At 34.7% G+C, this 21,086-nt stretch overlaps 1 protein-coding gene across 2 annotated transcripts in view; it reads right to left on the reverse strand.

Moving 5' to 3' along the window:
* The window catches only part of COBLL1 (cordon-bleu WH2 repeat protein like 1), a 90,601-nt gene that overhangs the window by 43,203 nt on the left and 26,312 nt on the right, over positions 1-21,086 (reverse strand). The window contains exons 1-6 of one of the 2 annotated variants that reach the window (XM_086718786.1): positions 15,525-15,548; positions 8,864-9,065; positions 7,049-7,277; positions 6,218-6,256; positions 1,685-1,782; positions 1,335-1,571 (exon numbers count right to left, since the gene is read on the reverse strand). In XM_086718786.1, coding sequence (XP_086574912.1) covers positions 1,335-1,571; positions 1,685-1,782; positions 6,218-6,256; positions 7,049-7,277; positions 8,864-9,058 — 798 coding nt within the window. In that variant the 5' untranslated portion in view covers positions 9,059-9,065; positions 15,525-15,548. Of the gene's footprint in view, positions 1-1,334; positions 1,572-1,684; positions 1,783-6,217; positions 6,257-7,048; positions 7,278-8,863; positions 9,066-15,524; positions 15,549-21,086 lie in introns of those variants that run through there. The other variant, XM_086718785.1, reaches the window with a different exon arrangement.

Raw genomic sequence — 21,086 nt, forward strand, 5'->3', positions numbered from 1 at the left:
CTGAATTTAAGCATTTTTTGCTTCATTTCTACCCTGATTTCTATTTACATTCTAAAGGCATTTAGTTTATAAATTACAATTAAAAACTATGGTTAAAATTTTTAAAGTTAAGAAAGCATAGAAATGTTTATTAGTTGGTTGGGAAGTGTTAATTTACCTAACCATTGAGTTTACTAAACTTCCAAGGGGAAATAAAACCCTTCAAGTAGATATAGGAAAACTTCTCAGTGTCTCATATATCTCAACATAAAATTTGCTCTCAAGGTTACTTAAATCGTTCATCTGATTACAAGCAACAAAATATACAGTCTCATGTTCAATCCCCTTTGCTTAAAACTTCATTTACAGTCCACATGAATAAAGCAAGGAATGTACGTATTTTATAGCTATGAAAAGTAGTTTGCAGGAAAACCACATATTGCAGGAAAATGTGGGAGTAAACAGAAGCAAAGACACACCTAGAACACTGCTTTGAACATAAAGAGTATAGAAAAGAACTGAAATATATTCTCTATAAAAAGACACTTTTTAATTTTTATTTTTTTAACTATAAAGTGTCTATCGGGGCGCCTGGGTGGCGCAGTCGGTTAAGCGTCCGACTTCAGCCAGGTCACGATCTCGCGGTCCGTGAGTTCGAGCCCCGCGTCAGGCTCTGGGCTGATGGCTCAGAGCCTGGAGCCTGTTTCCGATTCTGTGTCTCCCTCTCTCTCTGCCCCTCCCCCGTTCATGCTCTGTCTCTCTCTGTCCCAAAAATAAATAAACGTTGAAAAAAAAAAAAAATTAAAAAAAAAAAAAGAGAGCTCACCTGATTAGCTCAGGGCCACTTGAGGTAAGCTCCCTTTAAAAAAAATAAATAAATAAATAAATAAATAAAGTGTCTATCTACCAAAAAAGTGTCAGGAATTCCCCAAGAGAATCCCAGAGTCAGGTCAAGAAGATACATCTAGTTACAAACCCACGAATGCCACATAAAGGTCTTGTTGCTATTTAAAAAAAAAAAAAGTTCAAAAATAAGTATTTGCATCCCCAATACATGCATTCAGCAAGCGCCTCTGGTTGGGCCTTAGTTAGTCAGGACTTTAAAGTTTATGGATGATTTATTTGCTTGAATATGAACGCTACTTAAAATTGACACATTTATTCTTTACAGCATCACAGAACTGTACATAATCTCTTCCCAGGGCCAATATTACTAATAACATGTTATTCATCTTATCACATATTAGTAACTTAGTGACCTTATTAGTAGATGAGGTGGAAAAGGACAAGTAAGAGGAAAAATAGATGGCCCCCTGCCCCATCCTAAAAACACAAAACAAAACAAAATTACGCACCTTATCTGTTTCATCCACACTCAAGGATTTCACTACACAAGAAGCTGGCCTCTCCTGGATGTGAGCAAGGTCCTGCGGGGCGCTCTGAGACCCTGGCATTGGAGGCAGTGGAGCCCGCCTCTTCTTGGGCGCATCCGATGGCAGGGTGTTTGAAATGTATGGTTTGGAAATGGTGTTGGACCTAGTAAAAGCCGGGCGATGCTTACTTACTAGAGGAGTTGCAGGAGCACTTGCAGTCTGAAAAAGAATGAAAAGGCAAAATCTATAGGTAATTTCAAGATAAAAAGCACATGCAATTAAAAAAACAGATGAGAAGAATCTTAGAAAACATTACATAAGAAAATTTTTACCTGTTCCCGCTTTTTCTTACTGCGTTGAAAAAAGCTGAAAAAACCTTTATTGTCTTTCTCCTTCATAATGTCTAGGTTCTGTGATATTTGGCAGGATTCTAAAATAGAAGAGAAGGCTCTTACTTTTGTACATGGAGTTGTATATGTTCACCTCCAAGTTTTCCCTTGAAAAGCTTATCAAGTGATAAAAGCTACTAATTATGATTGACTACGAACCATGCATTCTGCTTATTCAATTCTCAAAGCAACATGTAAATTTAGTATTATTGTTCCTATTCCAGAGCAGAGCAATCTGAAGATTAGAGAAACAAACATACATACTTGGGGCCAACAATCAAGAAATGACAGAGCTAGGACATAAACTCAATTCTTTGTGACTCAGAGTCTGTGTTCTATGCACAATTACCAACATCTCAGAAGTAAAATGGACACTTTGAATTAAATGAGATATGAAGCTGTTATCATACAGTTTGAATTTTTATTTTATCTCAGAGCTAAACAGTTATGAAATACTGTATTCTCCAAAACATGATTCATTATTACTTTATTAAGTGTTTCAAAACATTATTTCTTTAATCTGATGGTTCTCAACGAAGGGGCAAGTTTCCCCACTCCCATCCCCCAAGAACACTGGATAATGTCTGGGGACAATTTTAGTTGTCACAACTGAGGTAGGGAAGGAGAACGTGCTACCAGCATCTACTGGGTAGAGGCCAGTGATGCTGAGCACACTACAATGCACAGGACAGCCCCCCAACAACAAAGGGTTATCCGGGCCCAAATGTCAATAGAGCCAAAATTAAGAAACCACATTTTAATCAGAATGGTAAATGTCCACCCTCATGATTGCATATTAACATTCCATTTTTCCAAAAAGTATTTCCTAATGTCAACTAAAAAGGTCTACAAACAATGACAAATCTAGTAGTGCTGAGGAACCCTGGCCCAGATAGTCTCTAAATACCATTTCCCACTAAAAGAGGACCACAACTGCATACAAATGGTTGATTCTTTGTGATATCAAGGATTGTAAACATTAGTCTGGAATATCTAGTCATAGTAGACAGAAAGAAATCAGAGTCAAAGGGGGTCATTTTAAAAGGGTACAGGAACCAATCTGACATGGTTTTTACTGACCAAAGTCAGGACAACTTGGGCATCATACGAATAACTCAATAAATTGAAACATTTTGCATACGTTTAATTCCATGCATTTATAATGATACTGAAGAAAATAACATCCTCACTGTTTACCTTTGGGTACTGCTAAGGAACCAGTCTGTTATGTTAAAAACTGATGAAGGAAAAGAGTCACACTTTTTTTCATGCCTCTTCTGAATGAATTCTACCCAGGTAGACAAGCTGATATGGGGAAATTTGCTGTTTCAGAAATATCTCATCTCAATTAATAACTAAAGGAATATTTGCAGATTATGATTATTTTCCAACTCCTAATCAAGATTTAAGCAATGATTATTGATGGCTAACATCAAAAATGGTTAACTTGCAGGGCACCTGTCTGGCTTAGTCGGTAGAGCATGCAACTCTTGATATTGTGGTCCTGAGTTTGAGTCCCACATTGGGTGCAGAGACAACATACATACATACATGTGACTGGCTATTACGTGGCTGCTGATGAAAGTACATAATACCACCTATGAAGTATTCTTGCTGAAAATATCTCACCCAAATCTGATCAAGTCTCTAGGTTTAATAGTCAATGTACAGGAAATAGAGATGACCAAGACGCATGTTTAATTGCACCAGAGGATGCAATCAGCAAAATTCTGAATGTGGGAAACTCAAGAAAACAGAAGACCCGTTTTCTTCAACAAATGACTTGCAAATTAAAAAAAAAGAGAGAGAGAGAAAAACATGGAATGGGGAATCTGTCAGTTTTAAAAAACATTTCTACTAAGGAGCACATATGTATTTTATGGTAAATCACAATATAATTTCAGTGACATTTGAGACAAAGTACTATATATTGAAATGGTCTAAACCACGACTTAGAGGTAAATGTATAGTCTTAAATACATTTAAATATTAAATACATACCTCTTTCTTAGGACTAAATGCATAGTCTTTTTATTTAAAAGATATGTTTAAGGGGGCACCTGGGTGGTTCAGTCGGTTGAGTGTCCAAGTTCGGCTCAGGTCATGCATGATCTCATGGTTAGTGGTTCGAGCCCCACGTCAGGCTCAGGGCACACAGATTCCTTGTCTCCTTCAGATTCCGTGTCTCCCTCTCTCTCTGCCCCCCCCCCCCCCACTTACACTCTGTCTCTCTCTCCCCCAAAATAAACATTAAAAAAATAAAAAAAATAAAAAAGATGTTTAAAAATAAATTATGACAAAATAAGGGCCACTCCAAGAAAGCAGACATAGTTAATGACAATAAATATATTAATCCAATATGCCTCAATAACACATTAAAGGAGAACTATATTTCTCAGATGAACTCTTCATAAATCTGATGCTTGAAACATTAAGTAAGTAGTATGCTCTGTACAATGAGTTTACTGACAATACTAATAATGAATGGATAGCACTTTACGGTTACAGATTTTTCACATGCCTAATTTCTTTCCTATAACAACCCAGTGAGGTAGGTATCACAAATTATCATTCTGAGCCCTTTTTCTAAGTTAGAGAATGTAAAGAAAAGGAAGCAGAATCTAGTATCTATTCAAAGATATGTATAATACCTTTGACTTTTCCTTTTTTTTTTTTTTTTTTTAGAAATGCTATTTCATCTTAAGATAGACTTTTCTGCTAATTGAATGTAGACATACAATTAAATTGAGGTGGAACAGTAGACAGAAAATTCACATGGTGGTACAGTGCAATCAATATAACCAAATTATTTCTTAAAGCAATTTCTAGGCACTTTGCCATTCTCCATACTACTTAACCTAAGTCTTCACTTACAGCTCTATGGAAGAGATCACCACGAGTCAGAGTTAAACACTAAGAAACACAAGGGCTTCAGCTTACTTAGAAAAACAACTCAAAAACACTGTAGTTTCCTGTTTCCAGAAGAGAGACTCTAAATAACTGCATACAAAGTTCTAAGACTTCTGATAATATCAGACAAAATTAGCAGGCAGAGGCATTTAGAGCATTTCTGTTGATCTTGTGGATTGTGACACTGTAAAATGAGCTTTCTTAATTTTCCTAGTCCAATCTCTTAAGGTTAAATTCACAACTTTTAATTACCCTGAATAAACCACATATTTTCTGGGCTTGGAAGGGATATCACAAACCGATGCATTAAACACCTCCAAAATGAGGCAACAAGACTATGGAATTTGCTTTGGGTTGTGTATGTAGAGAATGGCTAAGGTAGAAGCGAAAGCTATGTTTAAGTACTAGGATGTTGCTACTGGAAAAAAGCCCATTTTTTCCCCCAATCTATTATTATAGAAGTGGAAGGTGAGATCCCGACAGATAAAAAGCTATTCACCCTATCAACTTGCTAAATGAGTTTGACAGCTAATGCAGTTTCAGAATTTAAATGCCTATCCCCTGATTATTAGCCAATGTATGCTTTATGATCATAACAGTTTTCAGCTCCTTTGATTAGCGTAGTCTTTATGATAGCCACTAATAACAAAGAATCACAACATTACTTATATAGACTAATTCTTGGGACTGAGAGGCTTACTGTGCTATAGGAAAATTGAAAGTGGTAAAGAAAGAAGATTCCAATAACACATAATGTTTCTTAAGTTTCTTTTATTAAGTTTCTTATTTTTTGTAATACGTTTATTAGGTTTCTTTTTTTTTTCAGTAGAGTGGTAATTATTATAGTAATAAATTATCTGAGTCTATCCTTTTTTAATGGAGGAAAAAGGCTTCCAGACTTTATTATTATAGGCTAATTTTTAATAAAGTTTCCCTCTATGAAAGTAATACATTCCCATTATAAAATTCTGCACTATAAAGAAAAGGTTGAAAAAAATTACCCATAGCCCTACCAAAAGGTAACCAGTATTAAAATTTTTTTATGTACTTCATTTCAGAAATTTCATGTAAAAATTTTTTTACATACTTTATTAAATTCATTTAAATGCTTTAAAAGCTAATTTTTTAGCATAAGTATTTTCCATGTTATTATAAAATGTACACAATTTAACACTGCAAAAATTTTCAATAATGAATATACCCTGGTTATAATGTAAATAATCTGAAATCCTTTCTTGGTACCACCAAACTATCACCAACTGAACTTAATAAATAAACCAGAAAAATCGTTTTTTCTTATATGAGAGTCAAAAATATGTTTCTCACATTCTTAGGATGATATTAATTTTTAAGCAGTTATTGAAATGTAATTATTATATTAATTTCAGAAATCAAAGGTTGGGGGGGGTTCTTAATTTTCAGGAAATGAGAGCCAAAAGTTTTCTTACAGCATGTACACATTAGTAATGTTAAGAAAACAGGTAAATTAGAGGCTTATTTTTAATTGATCCAATAAAAATAGAGATTTCATGTTATAATTTTTTTCTACTGATTCATATGTCTTACCTTGTAAAGATGACTTATTGGAGGCAGTAACAGAAGTGGCTACAGAAGGAGGGGGTAAAAGAGGGTAAATTGACTGTAAAGATGATGTTTGTTCAAGTATAAAACACCACTGAGTTGAAATAGCTGTCTATGGATTCTATAAATCCACAATTTGAGGATGAAATTTGAAGTGCTCCATGCACAGGGGATGTAAGTAATCATCCTTCACTAAACTTTTATTTCCTGTGAAACACATGTTGAATAAATAAGCTTGCATTTATCTATTAGCATAGAAACCAACATAACCTAAGATCTCCAAATTTTAATACGTTAAATTATTTCTACAGATTAACACTGCCAGTTATTTTTATTTAGAAAAGTTTTGGAGTTAGATTTTTTATAAGCCAGTTGATTTTGGGAGAACCTAGAAAAAAAATCTTTCCAGAAACTTATAAATTTGAATGATAATTAAGACTCAGGCAAAACCATGGTGAGTCTACAGTAATTCACACTTGATTAAAACAACAATGAATTTAAATGTAAATTTTTATTTTCTGTTTAAATCTCAAAGCCACAAAGAATTAAGTTAAATCCCACCAAAAACTATTCTTAGGTTGATGAAAAAGTGTAAAATGTGAATCACAAAGAAGATAAGTTTTTGTTCTAATTTCAAAAAATGAAATCAAGTTAAATTTTATTACATTTTCTCTTATTACCAATGACATGTATTGACCTCTATTTACAGGATCCATGAACTTGTCATTATGAACTTCAGAAACTCTATTCACAAACACAATACATGCGCTTACATGAACCTCCTGTCAAGTGTATAAAACAAAGAGTCTTCCTTACCTCTGCTGACATCCATGGCATATAATTCTCTTAGTCCCAGGTCATTAAGAGATTTTGTCAAATCAAGGGGCTCCTGAGATTGATAATCCTTCAACAACAGTGTATGCAGTGGATCAAACTCACATTTGCTGCATATAATGGGGGCAAGTTCTTGAAGTGGTGCATGTGGGCTAACTCTCACTATTGTCTTCTGCGTTTTCTTAAAATTGATCACGACTCTCACAGTTTTCTGAAACACAGAATATATCCATAGTTATTACCATAATTTATTTACTAAAACATTCCACAATGATATCTATAATAAAGAGATAATCTACAATTATATAGTCTTACAATAAACAGTAATTTTCTATTTTGGTGTAAAATTGTTTTTTTTGTCCTGAAGCATATTCTTAAAAATAATTTGTTTATTAAATAACCTAGATTAAATTCATAGCCCTTGTAAGGTATAAGTTGGTTTTACATTCAAGAGGGAACATAAAATACTATTGACATTTTGTTTTGTTCCCTAACATGTTTATAAGTGAGCAAACACCCATAATAATAAAGAGTTGCACATGTTCTATTTTATGTTTCAGCTGAAGAATATTTATCTAGTGGTTTGCCAGTTGTTTGGATGAAAAAAGTGGTATTTGGGTTAAAATATAGAATTTTGTACTTCTCTATTGGAAATAAGATAAATGAGATAATCCATATAAAAAGCTTAGCATAGGTCGGCACATAAATTATCAACAAATAAACATTAGCTATTGTGATTACCTGTTGTCACTATTATTTGACAATTTAGATATCTAGTTATAATTAAAATTATTGAAAAGATTCTAAACATATCATTTTAATGTAACTGAATTTATTCCTGTATATAAATGGAATTCAGAAACATGTTACCATGCTAAATCTACAGTTTGTAGATTCTCAAAGCTTAACATGTATTCATTAAACTATAACACAATGTATAATCCCATGCTATAGCACAAATATTTCCACCTAGATACATACATATCTAGATGGAAAATAGTCCAATGTCCTAATTAATTCTTAATGTTAATATTTTATATAATACAAATGTTTTAATACTGTAAAAGAATTCTTAAATTTTTAATAAAAAGCTACATAACAATATGAAGAAAATGTGAGAATATATACACTCAAGTCATATGTAAATAAACTGAATTTAATATACAGACTTTTATATATTCCCCGAAGTTAAAATGGTTGATGTTCCTAATGAAAAAATAGTTCTTGAAACTCAAAAAATTCTATCCCTACTGCTTACAGAAACAGAACAATTTTGTAAACAAAGAAGAATTGTTAGAATCATCATGGTTAAAAATTTTTGAGAGCAAAAAACATTCTGCTTAAAATCCATATAATACAGAAAACTGAGTCATTATATAGCTCAAATTAACAATTTAGAATAAGTAAAACCACCACTTACCAAGTACAGAGAAGCCAAAAAATATTTTAATTCTTAAATAAAGTTTCATTAAAAGATTCTAAAACCTTCCTCTTTTTGAAAAAGTTAGTTAAAATGTAGATAATTTATAATTCTCAGATTCTGATATGGTCCTAGAGATCACCTTAGAGCATCTAAAATCTAAAGTATTCCTCAAATTCTAGTTAATCCAAAGATCAATAACTAAATGAATCCTAAACAAAGTGGCCTAGGCAAACAAGATAGCCATGCTCACAACAAATTTAAACAGGAAGTCCATTTTTATTTCATTTGAAATAAATACAACCTTCAGTTAATGACTGAAAAATCAATTTAGTATTTTTCCCAGAAGACATCAAAATCTACAGTGATGTTCTTACCTCTGGTATTATAGGTGTAGGTTTTTTCTTATCCAAAACTTTTGGCTTTAAAATGACTTTCTCCACCTCCAACATTCCTATTGGTGTGTTTGGCTTAAATTTAATGGGGTTATTTTCAGCTGACTGCAGATCAATTGTGTAACTTGATGGGTTTAAGTGATACTGTGCACAGAGGAATATCAACAAGTCCATCATAGGTTTACTGTAAAACAAAAATAATACCGATCTCATAAGTCCATAAAACAATTTCATTAAATGTTAAAGTTATTATTATCCCTAGCATTTTTCTTAGGGCCTTGTTTTCAGTAGATAAAACAAGGCTATAAAAGAGTATGTGTGAAAGGAACTTAAAAATCTAACTGCACCAAAAATAAATAAACGTTGAAAAAAAAAAAAATCTAACTGCAAGATTTTTTCCCCCACTGCCGGAGGTGTGTACCTGGACGAGGTGTATACCTGCAGGAAGTATATGCCTGGACTCCAAGCATCTCTCTAACTATAAGATATTTAAGTGGACAAAATTATAATAGTTAAAAAAATCCTGATTAATATTCAAGAGAGCTTGGGTCCTAGTGCTGGTTTAAAAGTTACGTATATTTTTTATCTGCCAAGTTGTCATCGTATTATACATTTTAAGAGAAGAGAAGTCCTTTCCTTACCCAAGAGTACCTTGATAGATGCTCCTTCACAATATTATTTTGAATACCAGCAGTCTTTTGCTTAAGAACCGGTTGTGCTCCAAAGAGCTCATAAAAACGAAGCATTAGGAACCACAACCACCCCAGGGTGCCTGGCTGTCTCAGTGAGTAAGCATGTGGCTACTGATTTGGGGTCATGACTTCAAGCCCCATGTTGCACAAAGAGCTTACTTAGGAAGGAAGGAAGGAAGGAAGGAAGGAAGGAAGGAAGGAAGGAAGGAAAGAAAGAAGGAAGGAAAGAAGGAAGGAAGGAAAGAAGGAAGGAAGGAAAGAAGGAATGAAGGAAAGAAGCAAGGAGGGAGGGAAGGAAGGAACGAAGGATGGAAGGAAGGACGGAAGGAAGGAAGGATGGACCACTACCACCACCCTTTGGGCTTTAGAAAGCACAATGAGTATCTACATGAAGAAGCTCACAAAATTCTAAAGAAGTGTATAGTACAGATTTCTTAATTCATTCAAATAATATTTAATATATTCTAGGCCCTGGAGACACAATACAAGTGTTAACAGTATATCTGCTCTCACAGATCTACACTACTAAATAGACTAGACAAAGTGTCAGCAAACTATAGTCTGCAGGTCAAAGTGGGCCCATAGACTATTTTTGTAAATAAAATTTTATTGGAACACAACCATGCTCACTTGTTTACATAATATCTAGGGCTGCTTGTGTGTTACAAAGGCAGATTTGAGTTGATGTTATAGAAACAGATGGCCCACAAAGCCTAACATATTTCCTACCTGGCCCTTGACAGAAAAATGTTATGGGCACTTGTGCTGAAACAATTAGAAAGTAACCACGTAAATGCATAATTTCAAATGGTGATTAAGTGTTACATATTACTGGTAATATAAAACCTGCTTTTATAGGAAACTGCACATCCAATTTGACAGCAAAGACACCTCCCAAGTTTTTGCTTCCCTTACCACAGACTCCAGTTGTTAACACAGATTGTGTTTCCATTCACACCAACAATAGAACAATGTGGTCTCTGAGTCTTTCTTAATTAGCAGCCCTCAAGGGAAGAATACTGAAGATCTTTTGTATTATGTGATTTCCTCAAATGTCTGGATGATCTTAAGCTGTTAGTTCATATTGAAGACTGAGGCACTAAAACACTCTGTAAAGGCCTATTTTCATGGATTAGGTATAGGTTGATGGGCTTCATTTGATGGTAATTAGGTGGCCAATTATTTTTTTTTTCCATGGGGAAATATAAATGCCAATAAAAAATTCTCCAATTTCTTGACTAGATATGAACCTGGGTACTGGCTTTCAAGAACTTGACAGGGAAATGAGGCTAGGAGTCTCACCATTCAGTCTGACATTTTAAATTTTGTACATCTGTTTTCATATGCACCTCACCTCCACTCTCCTTCAGTTTTTCCACAGAGGCAGTCTCCTCCTGGAAGAGGGTTAGTTGTCTGCAATGTGTGGTCTTGAGGTTAAACATTTTACATAGATTCTCAAACCATCTCCTGTGTTCATTCCCCTACCTCACCCTTACCTCCTGTGGCTATTGCCCAATCGTTCACATCCCTTTTCCTTTCCCATATACAAGTAGCACCCCACTATACATATATAAAGAAAATGAATAAAAACTCTAAGTCCCTCCATAAATTAAAAAAAAAAAAAATGTTCTCTGGAATATGTTTCAGTCCTTAAAATATGTTCCCTAGGCCTTTATTAGATGATTCCACAATAATAAACTTAGGAATTTTATGTCCTCTTGAGCTATCTTATATAGAATATATAAATATATATTCCATATATAAATTTGTCTATAATTGCCCAAATTTTGGCAATGAGTAGGATATATTAAATTTCATCCACAGGAAGACTAGCTAATGGTATTATTCAAGTTTATTTTTTGGTAACATACTACTATCTTGAGAGCAATTTAATGCTACATACCTATTCTTGACTTGGAAACGGTATCTCCTTTCCCTGATAGTAAATAAAGTTAAAAAGGATCAGGTAATGTCTAGGTAAATACAATATAATTCCAGTAAAGCTGGGAGAGAAACGAAATTTCACATTCAACCAAAATGGAGAGCTGTCCACTACTGTCTATGATAAATGATCATATGTTCAGATTATATTTCTCTCTGTATGTATGTGTGCCATGTAACAAATGCAAAAACACTGAAGCTTATACTTTAAACATTTTTTTACTTCTTAAATTTACAGTTCTTTAGAATCTCTTCCAGAAATATGCAAAAGTTAACAAGATAAAAATATTTATTAGTGCCACCATTTTCATCCTATGTACAAAAATATAAACATTTAAGGAAAACTATATTTTCCATTTTTAAAAGGTAAGAATTTAATACTTTTTATATACACTTATTTAACCTTGCTAATATGACTTAATAAAGTATTGTATTTTTATCTGTGACATTAGTTTTCTAATTTAATAAATGAAGCACATAATGGGCCAAGAATATTATAAGAATGGCCTATTCCCTCAGTTTGGTCATCTACAATCTTTGCACACTATATCAGATTTCATGGCAAAAAGGCTGCATGCTAACTAGATCTATGTCATGACTTTTAAACTGAACACTGCCTAAATATTTTCTAATAAAAATGTCTTTGAAAGGCAACTAAAAATCTCAGAACTTCTTTATCACTATTCTCTCATTCTAGAATTCCATTTAATTCTTTATTCAAGAATTCCAGGAGCCAATTTTGTCTTGAAAATATTCCTATTTCCAGACGGATAAAAATGCAACAGACCAGAAAGTTCTATAACAGATGCAAATGCAGAAGGGAATTTAAGACTGCATATGATAATGGTATTCCAAATTTGGGGGGAAAGAACTGAATTTTCAACAAATGGTATTTGGGAAAAAAGACTAGCCATCTGATTAAAAAAAAAAGTTATATACCCGTTTTATGCCTTACACTAAAGTAAATGCCACGTGGACCAGATATATAAATATGGGGATATTACTCTGGGCGAGGGGAGGTGACAGAAAAGAAATCCATCTCCATGTAGCTTATGTTCTAGATCAGTACTGTTCAACTGTTCTCCAACATGGAAATTTTCTACATCTCTGCTGTCCAATACAGTGACCACTCACCCATACGCGGCTAGTAGGCGCTTGAAATACACTGACACAGTGGGCTAACAAACTAAAATTTTCATTTAAACTCAGCTTAAATAACCACAGGTAGTGGGTGGCCACTGTATGGGCCATAGTAGTTCTGGTACGTCGGTTCTTAAAGTGTCATGCCTGGGCCAGCAGCATCAGTATTTCTAGGACCTTGTTAGAAACACAAATTCTCAAGCCCCAGTCCAGATTAGTGAATCAGAAACTCTGGAAGTGTGTGCTTTGACAAACACTCCAGCCAATTCTCCTGCATATGCTAGTTTCCAAACCAGCAATCTAAAGAGGCTAAAGAAACAAGGAGAATATACAGTATAACAGATAATAATAAATGTTATGATGAAAAATAAGATAACAAAGGAGGTGAGGAAATGTTCTAAATGAAAAAAAAAAAGACATTAGAACAGAGACCTGAATGGAATGGGCTATCTGGGGAAAGAAAATTCCAGGCAGAGTTAGACAAGCTGCAAAGGCCTGGGGGCAATAGTGTGCTCCACAAGTTTAAGGAAAAACAGAAAGCAGTGTGCTGGGGTGAACAAGGTAGACTGAAATCAGAGTGACTTGGGACTTTACCAAGTGAGAAAACACCACTGGAGTTCTGAGGAGTGATGAGGTCTACTTTACATCTAAACGGATTATATGCTGATTGTTGTATTCACAATAGCCTGGGGAAGCAGTTACAAAGCCACTGCAAAAATTTAGGGGTAGATGGTGGCTTGGACTAGTCAGATTTCAGATATATTTTGTAAAGTGTTGACAGGATTAAAGCCGATGCCAGACCAAAAGGGTAAGAAGACACAAGAGACAGAAAAACGAGTTAAGCAGTAGAAAGAGGCCAGGATTGCAGGAACACTAGAACGTGGGAGGGTTGCTAAAAGGACCCAACAGGAGGCCTAAATTGCTAATTTAAATGATTTGCTATATGATACATTAAGGTCCTGGTGCTTACAGGAACATGTTAAATCAAGAAAAGAAAGGAAATTTCAAAAGGTAGAAACATTAAAAAAAAAAAAAAAAATCCAAAAATAAGATATATAGTCAGAGCCAGGGGAGAAGGCTCCAAGAACATTAACCCTTGGGAATCCATAATAATATTATGAAGGGGATTGAACTTTCCACAAGATCTAGGACAAGGGTTCAGGCCAATCTTATCTTGATCTGAAGGAGGAGGATGGGCTCAAGATGTTATGTGGGTTCCACTTATACCTAGATATGCACTCCTTTCTTGCAAGACCCTCTCTTAGCAATGTTTATTCCCAGTACCTAATACAATATCAGTACACAGTGAGGTCAGTGTCACTGAATGAGGAATTTATAGGAACTGTGATTATTTATCTCTTAGGGAATTCTGGTATCTCAAACACATTAGACAATATACAACTGAGTTCTCTGCACAGTATCAGATGTATGAAAAGGCAAAGTTGTTGAAATGAGATTCATATGCTTTAAAAACACATACACAGAGGTATGAAAGCTGGATTTTTTTCTTAATTAACAAACTTGACTAGTAACCTTGTTGTATCTAAAGTCAAGACATCTTTACACAGAGGTGAGATTATGGCATTAGGTTGGGTTAAGACCGTTTCCAAAAATAACCTCAAACCTGTTCAAATGCTTCTTATATTTCACTGAAGCCTCAGCATTTGGCACTAAAAACATAGAAGACATGGCCCTGACCTAGCCAATTTTAAGCGTGAGAATTACTGTCTTAACTCTATCAAAGAGGAGCCTTAACACTATAAAAGTAGGACATTAACTTTTAAGCAGTCTCTGCATGCAATGGGGCTACTTTGGGGAATATCTAGTCCCGAAATGCACCACAGAAAACAGAACTCATCTCTTGAGTATAGTTTAGAGTTATCCACCTAGAAGTCAAATTACTTCTAGCAAAACAACAATTTTGTTTTGAGGATAGCTATCCCAAGTTGATGTACCAAACAGCAATTGGCTAACAGGTTCTACCCTAGAATCACCACAGGAAAAGACTTGTGTCCAGGTTTGCTAAAGCAGGAGCACGTGCCAACAGGCCACCTGAAACCTGAGCCAAATGATTAAAAGTAGAAAAGGACTAGCTGACCTTGGTCATCACTTTCTCAATCAAATAAGAAATAGTATCATCCTCCTCTATACCCCACTATCACTTGGAATTTGGGCTTATTATATTATTTAAGAGTCTACTGTGTATTACCATTTATAGGTTTTTTTCTCTTGTAATTTTCTGGAGGGCAGATATTTTTTAAGACTCTCTAAAAACTCTTATTTCTTCTTTAAAATGGAGAAATCCCTATGAAATTCCCTACTTCCTTTAGAAATAAAAAAAACCCTTGTATGAATTTTATATCTATTATCTCATTTGAGCTCATAACCACCACAAAAGCTACTCTTACTTCATGAATGAAAAAGCTGAAGTTAGAAAAGTTACATGACCAGATTACGAAGAACATATACAGAATGAAGGTGCAGTCAAAATTAGAATTTCCTGAGTCCTAATGGAGCTACATTTTAGCCTCTCAATAACCATAAATCGGGATTCAAGGTGGGGTGGATGGTGTGGAACAGGCTAACTGCTATCTGTGGTACTTTTACTTCAAAGAATGATGACATCACTAAATCACCCCCTAAATACTATGGTGACTCTTTCTGCATTCATGACACCTATTAGAGGTAATCTTGTCCTAGTTTTGCCACCTGCTAGCTAAGACGAGACCTCCATTTTTGTGTTTCAAAGTACAACTGGATATCAAAAATGAGAGTCATGATTTAACAAAGAGCTCTCAGATCAGCACGATGTCCAATAACTTCCTCAGTGAATTTCCAACCCCTGGAAGTGTTTAAACAAAGTCACTTACCAATAGGGTGGCTATGTAATTTATCATCCAATCTGAGACACCTGAGAGCAAAAGGGGGCACTATTAGTAATTAATCTGGGATAATAGGTACAAACAGGGACTGTCATAGAAAATGAAGATGCATGATGTAAGGACTTTTTATGAATAGACAGATTTCAAAGTATCTGACAGGGGTTGAATTCTATGAATAAGATTCTTCCTTATTATGATCCTTTAAATTAAAAAAAAAATTTGATGTTTATTTATTGTTGAGAGAGAGAAAGAGAGACAGAGCATGAGTAGGGGAGGGGCAGAGAGAGACGGAGAAACAGAATCTGAAGCAGGCAAGCTCCAAGCTCTGAATTGTCAGCACAGAGCCCGATGTGGGGCTCGAACCCATGAACCATGAGATCATGACCTGAGCCGAAGTCAGAGGCTAAACCGACTGAGCCACCCAGGTGCCCCTTTACTATGATTCTTTAAATCTGCCCTACTATCTAATACCATTTTCAATGCATTCTCAAAACTGAGTTGAGTTGAATAGATTCTAGCTGCCCCTTACAAATGCGTACTAACAACCCAATTAGATTAATGATAGTATGGAAATTTTTAGAACACTCTTCGTTATTACTAATGTTTATTTATCTTATGCTAACCCACCTAGCTCAATAATGAATTCAGGAATGAAGTAATGATCTCTATTCCTATGTGCATGAAATGGAGTAGATGAGGTACATAAAACAGATAAACCTAATCTCAAAGTTGAGAATGCTGACTGAATTAGGCTATAGAAAACATTTAGAAGAAAGTAACACAGAATTAAGATTTTAAGCCAATAAAACCTTAGATTAGATTAGTATTAAACTGACGAAAGTTCTTACATCAAATGATTAAAAAAAACAGATAAAAAATTTTTGAAATTCACCACTTTAGGCTAAACTCTACTTGGTCATTTACCTTGGATGTTACATTCAGAACTAATCATAATTACCTTCATAAAAACTGCGATTTAATAACATATCTATTAAACACATACACACACCCCTGATTTTAAAAAAAATGAAGTACTATAAATATATCTCATTGCAATTGGGGCGATGCAAATATGGACAAAAGATAAAATTTTATGGACACAAAAGTGAGAAATCATTAACTTAAAGGTAGGTTAATAAGATAGCATGTGCAATATGATACCATATTGCCATATTGGGGAAAAAAACAAAAGAAGGGCCTATATAGGTAATGTATACATTTGTGTGTGTCTGTGTATATGTATGAATAAAAGGTTATATACTATAATGTTAATATACGTAAACTGCCTGTTTAATAATGACATGATGTTTTAATTTTTTTAGCTTATCTGCATTTTCCTACTTTATAGTGTCCAACTATTGCATTAGTCATAAAAAATCAAAAAGAAAATTAACAAGAGTCATTGTTATAAGGTGTAGACGCCCAGAAAGTAAAGAGAGGAAGTAGCTCCCCTAGGAATGAACTCAGAGGACATTTGTGAGTATTCTGTCACCTTTTTCCAACCAGGACAGCAATCAACCAGTAGAGGCTTATGCACTCCCTGGCTCAGAGCTGTGGAGGGCAATATTGGAGCCCAGATTACAGGATTCTTCAGTCTCACCAATAAAAACTCAAAAAGTGCTGTTCTACTTAAATAATTTAAGTTAAAATTCCAACTTTTATTTTAAGCATCCACAATTGAATAAGTATCTACACTAAAATTTAAGCATTCTTAGAGTTCAACATGATTTGTGCCATGGAATAGATTTTCAGCAGTGTGTTTTTGAAATCTATTTGCCTATTATATATATACTATACATTTGTCATTATTTTACACTTTTCAATAAATGTAAATGTGATATGAAATTTTGAAACTCTTCTGAGATCCATACTGTTGTATTACTGATTTTTTTTAAACAAAATTGACCCACATTAATGCAGTTATTATCTTGTCATTTTTCATAGTCTACTTTTTCCAACAGGTGGCACTGTAGTCCATGTCAACTGTTTCTGAGCTAGTTCTCTGACCCAACTAGTGCCCGTCAAAGCTGCGGGGCTTACTCTCAACTCTGCTATAAACTGGTGCTGCTGGACAGGCAAATTAGGTCACAAATCATGTGCAACATGTCTCTGGGTCATTTTATAGGCAAAGGCCAAAGAGATGAGGCAACTTACTGGAGGTTACATAGCAAGTTACAGAATCAACTATAGGGCCCAGGATTTCTAACTTCAAGTTCTACGCTTTCTTTATTTATGTTTTCATTTATGGCATTCTCAGATTTGCTCAAATCAAAACAAATTTCTATTTATGGTAGGAGCATAAAAGAAAGCAATATCTTCTTTATAAATGGTGTTGATTCTCTTTTGAAGAAGAGACACCGTGCTAGTCTAGCTGTACAATGCTCTCTCCACAGGCTAAAAAAGAGGATTGATGTCAATCTTTTACCAAATCTCCCAAATTAAAACTGTTTTTAAAGTGTCCCAGAGAAAGAGAATAGAGAAAAAAGGAACAAACACTTAATGAGGAATAATTACATCCTAGGCAGACACCTGACTATAAGGTAAGGACCTGGAGTGATATGCAAACATACTCACATATTTCCTTATTCTCTGTAGTGTCTATAGCAGTTTAGCCCATAAACTCATTTTCATTAAAAATTAACTTTCCCAAGTACATGTAGACACCACTACTTGTGCTGTTGCATAGTGTAGCATTTTCTGAGGAGGGCAGACCCTGGGTATCTTGTCCCTAACAGCAGTGTCCTTTAATGCTTACTTTTAATAAGGCACAGAGCTGCTCTCTCTGGTGAAGAAGGCTGTTTACTCTGCCCGCATGCATGTGCACGTGTGCGTGCACACACACACACACACACTCATACATGTTTATGGGTATATATATGCGCGCGCGCGCACACACACACACACACCACAATAAACATTTTAATTTCACCTTCCTTTAATCTAATCATCCATGACAGGATGCACAGAAATGCCCAAGGGTTTTCAGTCTGGCACCGCAGGTAGCCTCAAAGTAAGCAAAGGACCGCAAAGACAAGATGGCAGACAAAGGGTGACTTTTGGTCTTTAAAGAGGCATTATCAGTAAGCTCCAGTACCAAAAGATTGGTAAGCCAGTGCAAGGTTACCAACCTAATTCAGGGCAAGTTTTTAGTTTCCCCCTGAGCACAAAGTCTATTACCACCTCCAACCTTATTGTGTTCCCTAATCTGAATAAGCTCTTTGGTGAAAAATCAATGTACAAATAAGGGCATTCTTCTGAAGATAATGCTATGTGTTCACATTCCTGCAAATGGAACATTCTGAGCATATCTCTGTATGAGTTGTATAAGGAGACAAAGGGAAACTTTCTAAAAATCTTCCCCAAGACGACATTTTGAGGAAAAGAAAATATATATGTATATATATATCTAAAAAGTTAAATGAAGTATATAAGTTTTCTAAATATTTATTCCAGTCTAATATTGATATTATTCTTCAAAGGAAATGCATATTTGATAGATAATACTATCAAAATAAATATCATGCACAAGGAATATTTAGATAAATTAAGAAAATATCGTCTCAAAAAGTTTTATTAGAGACTGTTCACAGTGACATACGGAACTCTGATTTTCTAAGAAAACATTATGTATATAAACTTATTTAAAATTATTCTTCCTTAATCTTCCACCAAATTCCTGAATTATTTTGTTGAAACTTTCCTTATTCTATTTATAGTAAAAAAGCCAGGAAGAAATTTAAGTTGTCCATGTCATGGGTCTTCATTTTAGGTAGCTAACATTTATCTGCACATTTTTTTGTTACAGTTAAACACTGTTTTGTTTTTTAACCATGGGCCAATGGTAGCTGCAACATTCAAGATACTCCAAATTACACTCTTAAGATATCCCAAATTGTAGCTTAAGATATCTACAATCACTAAGATATCCAGAATCACACCACCACTTTTAATCACAAACACTTAATATTAAAAAATTAGTCACTGCACCTATAACCTGAGTCATTCCTGAATGATAAAACTATTAGGAACAAAGTCCCTGAATCAAAATGTCTGATGAAAACACTGGTATGAAACAAATTCTGCTTATAGGAAAGTTTTTCAGCCCTAAACAAATTTTAAACAGCAATCAGTATTTGGGACACACCTTCCTTGTTCTCTATGTGGAGAAATTATCTTTATTTAAAAAATCCTAGGAAAGTAACTATGGACCGTTGAAACAAATGTCTCTTCAGAACATACCATTTAAGTTGCTACCTCCATGTACATAAAAGAGTTTAGGAAGACCATTTTCATTTTAATGTATTTATTAAATGCCTAGTATATTGCAAGAAACTGCTAAGCACCATGAAGTAATGATGCCCGCATGGGTTTTGTGGTTTATTCAAGAAGAGAAGACATGCATATTAATTATAGCATAGAAGGATATAGGATAACCATCAATGGTAATAAAGTGTCAGAAGAGTCTGGAAGGTAGAGGTAACAGTTCATTCTGGGAGGATTAGGGAGCCTTCATAAATAAAGGTGTTACTTGAGCTACAAGCCAAACGGAGAAAATGTGGGTGGTAAGGTACTCCAGATGAAAAAACATTCAAAAAGGTGTGGAGGTGGAAAAGTAGAGTATCTGTAGAACAAAGGAGTCATGCAGCTGAAGCTTAAGATATTCAAAGGGGAACAGGGAAGGAAAATTGTACCTAATTGTGGAGAAGAAGAAATAAGGTGTCCCAATCTTCAGACTTGGTAGTTTGGACTTCCTTAATTTGATATTGAATTGTTGTATCTGTGTTCTTTTATCAAAAATAGTGCCATAAAGAGAGGGGTGTTTTAGTCAGATGCATTTGAGGGTGAGAGGTAAGTGGAGAGAGCCCAGGATGAAGGAAAGCAATTCTCAATAGCAAATGGAGGACTCCACATGTGCCAGGCACTGACACCATTTCATTTAATCCTAACAACAACGGAGTTATCAAGCATTTTTATAGATAAGAAAACTGAGGCATTCCAACAATTGGTGACCCAGAAACAAAACAGTAATTAATGGAAAATTACTCAGGTTTAGGGACCTAAGAAGCAAACATTGTGGAAGGTCAAAAGGGTAAGGAAAATCTAGGATCCTTTTAAGTACAAATGTAGTAGAAATGATTGGTGCAGAATCCAAGATAAATATGAAGAACAATGCATCAACTTGCAGAAAAGTCATAAATTAGCCTAAATAAAAAGGATGAAGAACAAATCCAATGAAAAAATAGAAAGTATGTAAGCCACATTGTCAAAAAGATTGTGTCAAAGAGGGAACCCCCTAAGATCTCAGTAATGACCAGCTTCAAAGTGATGAAATTCAGGGGTGCCAGGGTGACTCAGTTAGTTAAATGTCCAACTCTTGATTTTGGCTCAGATCATGATCTCATGGTACATTAATTTGAGCCCCACAGTGGGCTCTGTGCTGACAGTGCAGAGTCTGCTTGACAGTCTCTCTTTCTCTCTTTTTCTCTCTCTCTCTCTTAAAAATAAATAAACATTTAAAAATAAAAAGTGATGAGATCCTACTCTCTTGGT

The sequence above is a fragment of the Puma concolor genome, chromosome C1 (genome assembly GCF_028749965.1).
Source record: "Puma concolor isolate L17-30 chromosome C1, mPumCon1.1.hap2, whole genome shotgun sequence".
In the NCBI taxonomy this organism is placed as follows: Eukaryota; Metazoa; Chordata; class Mammalia; order Carnivora; family Felidae; genus Puma; species Puma concolor.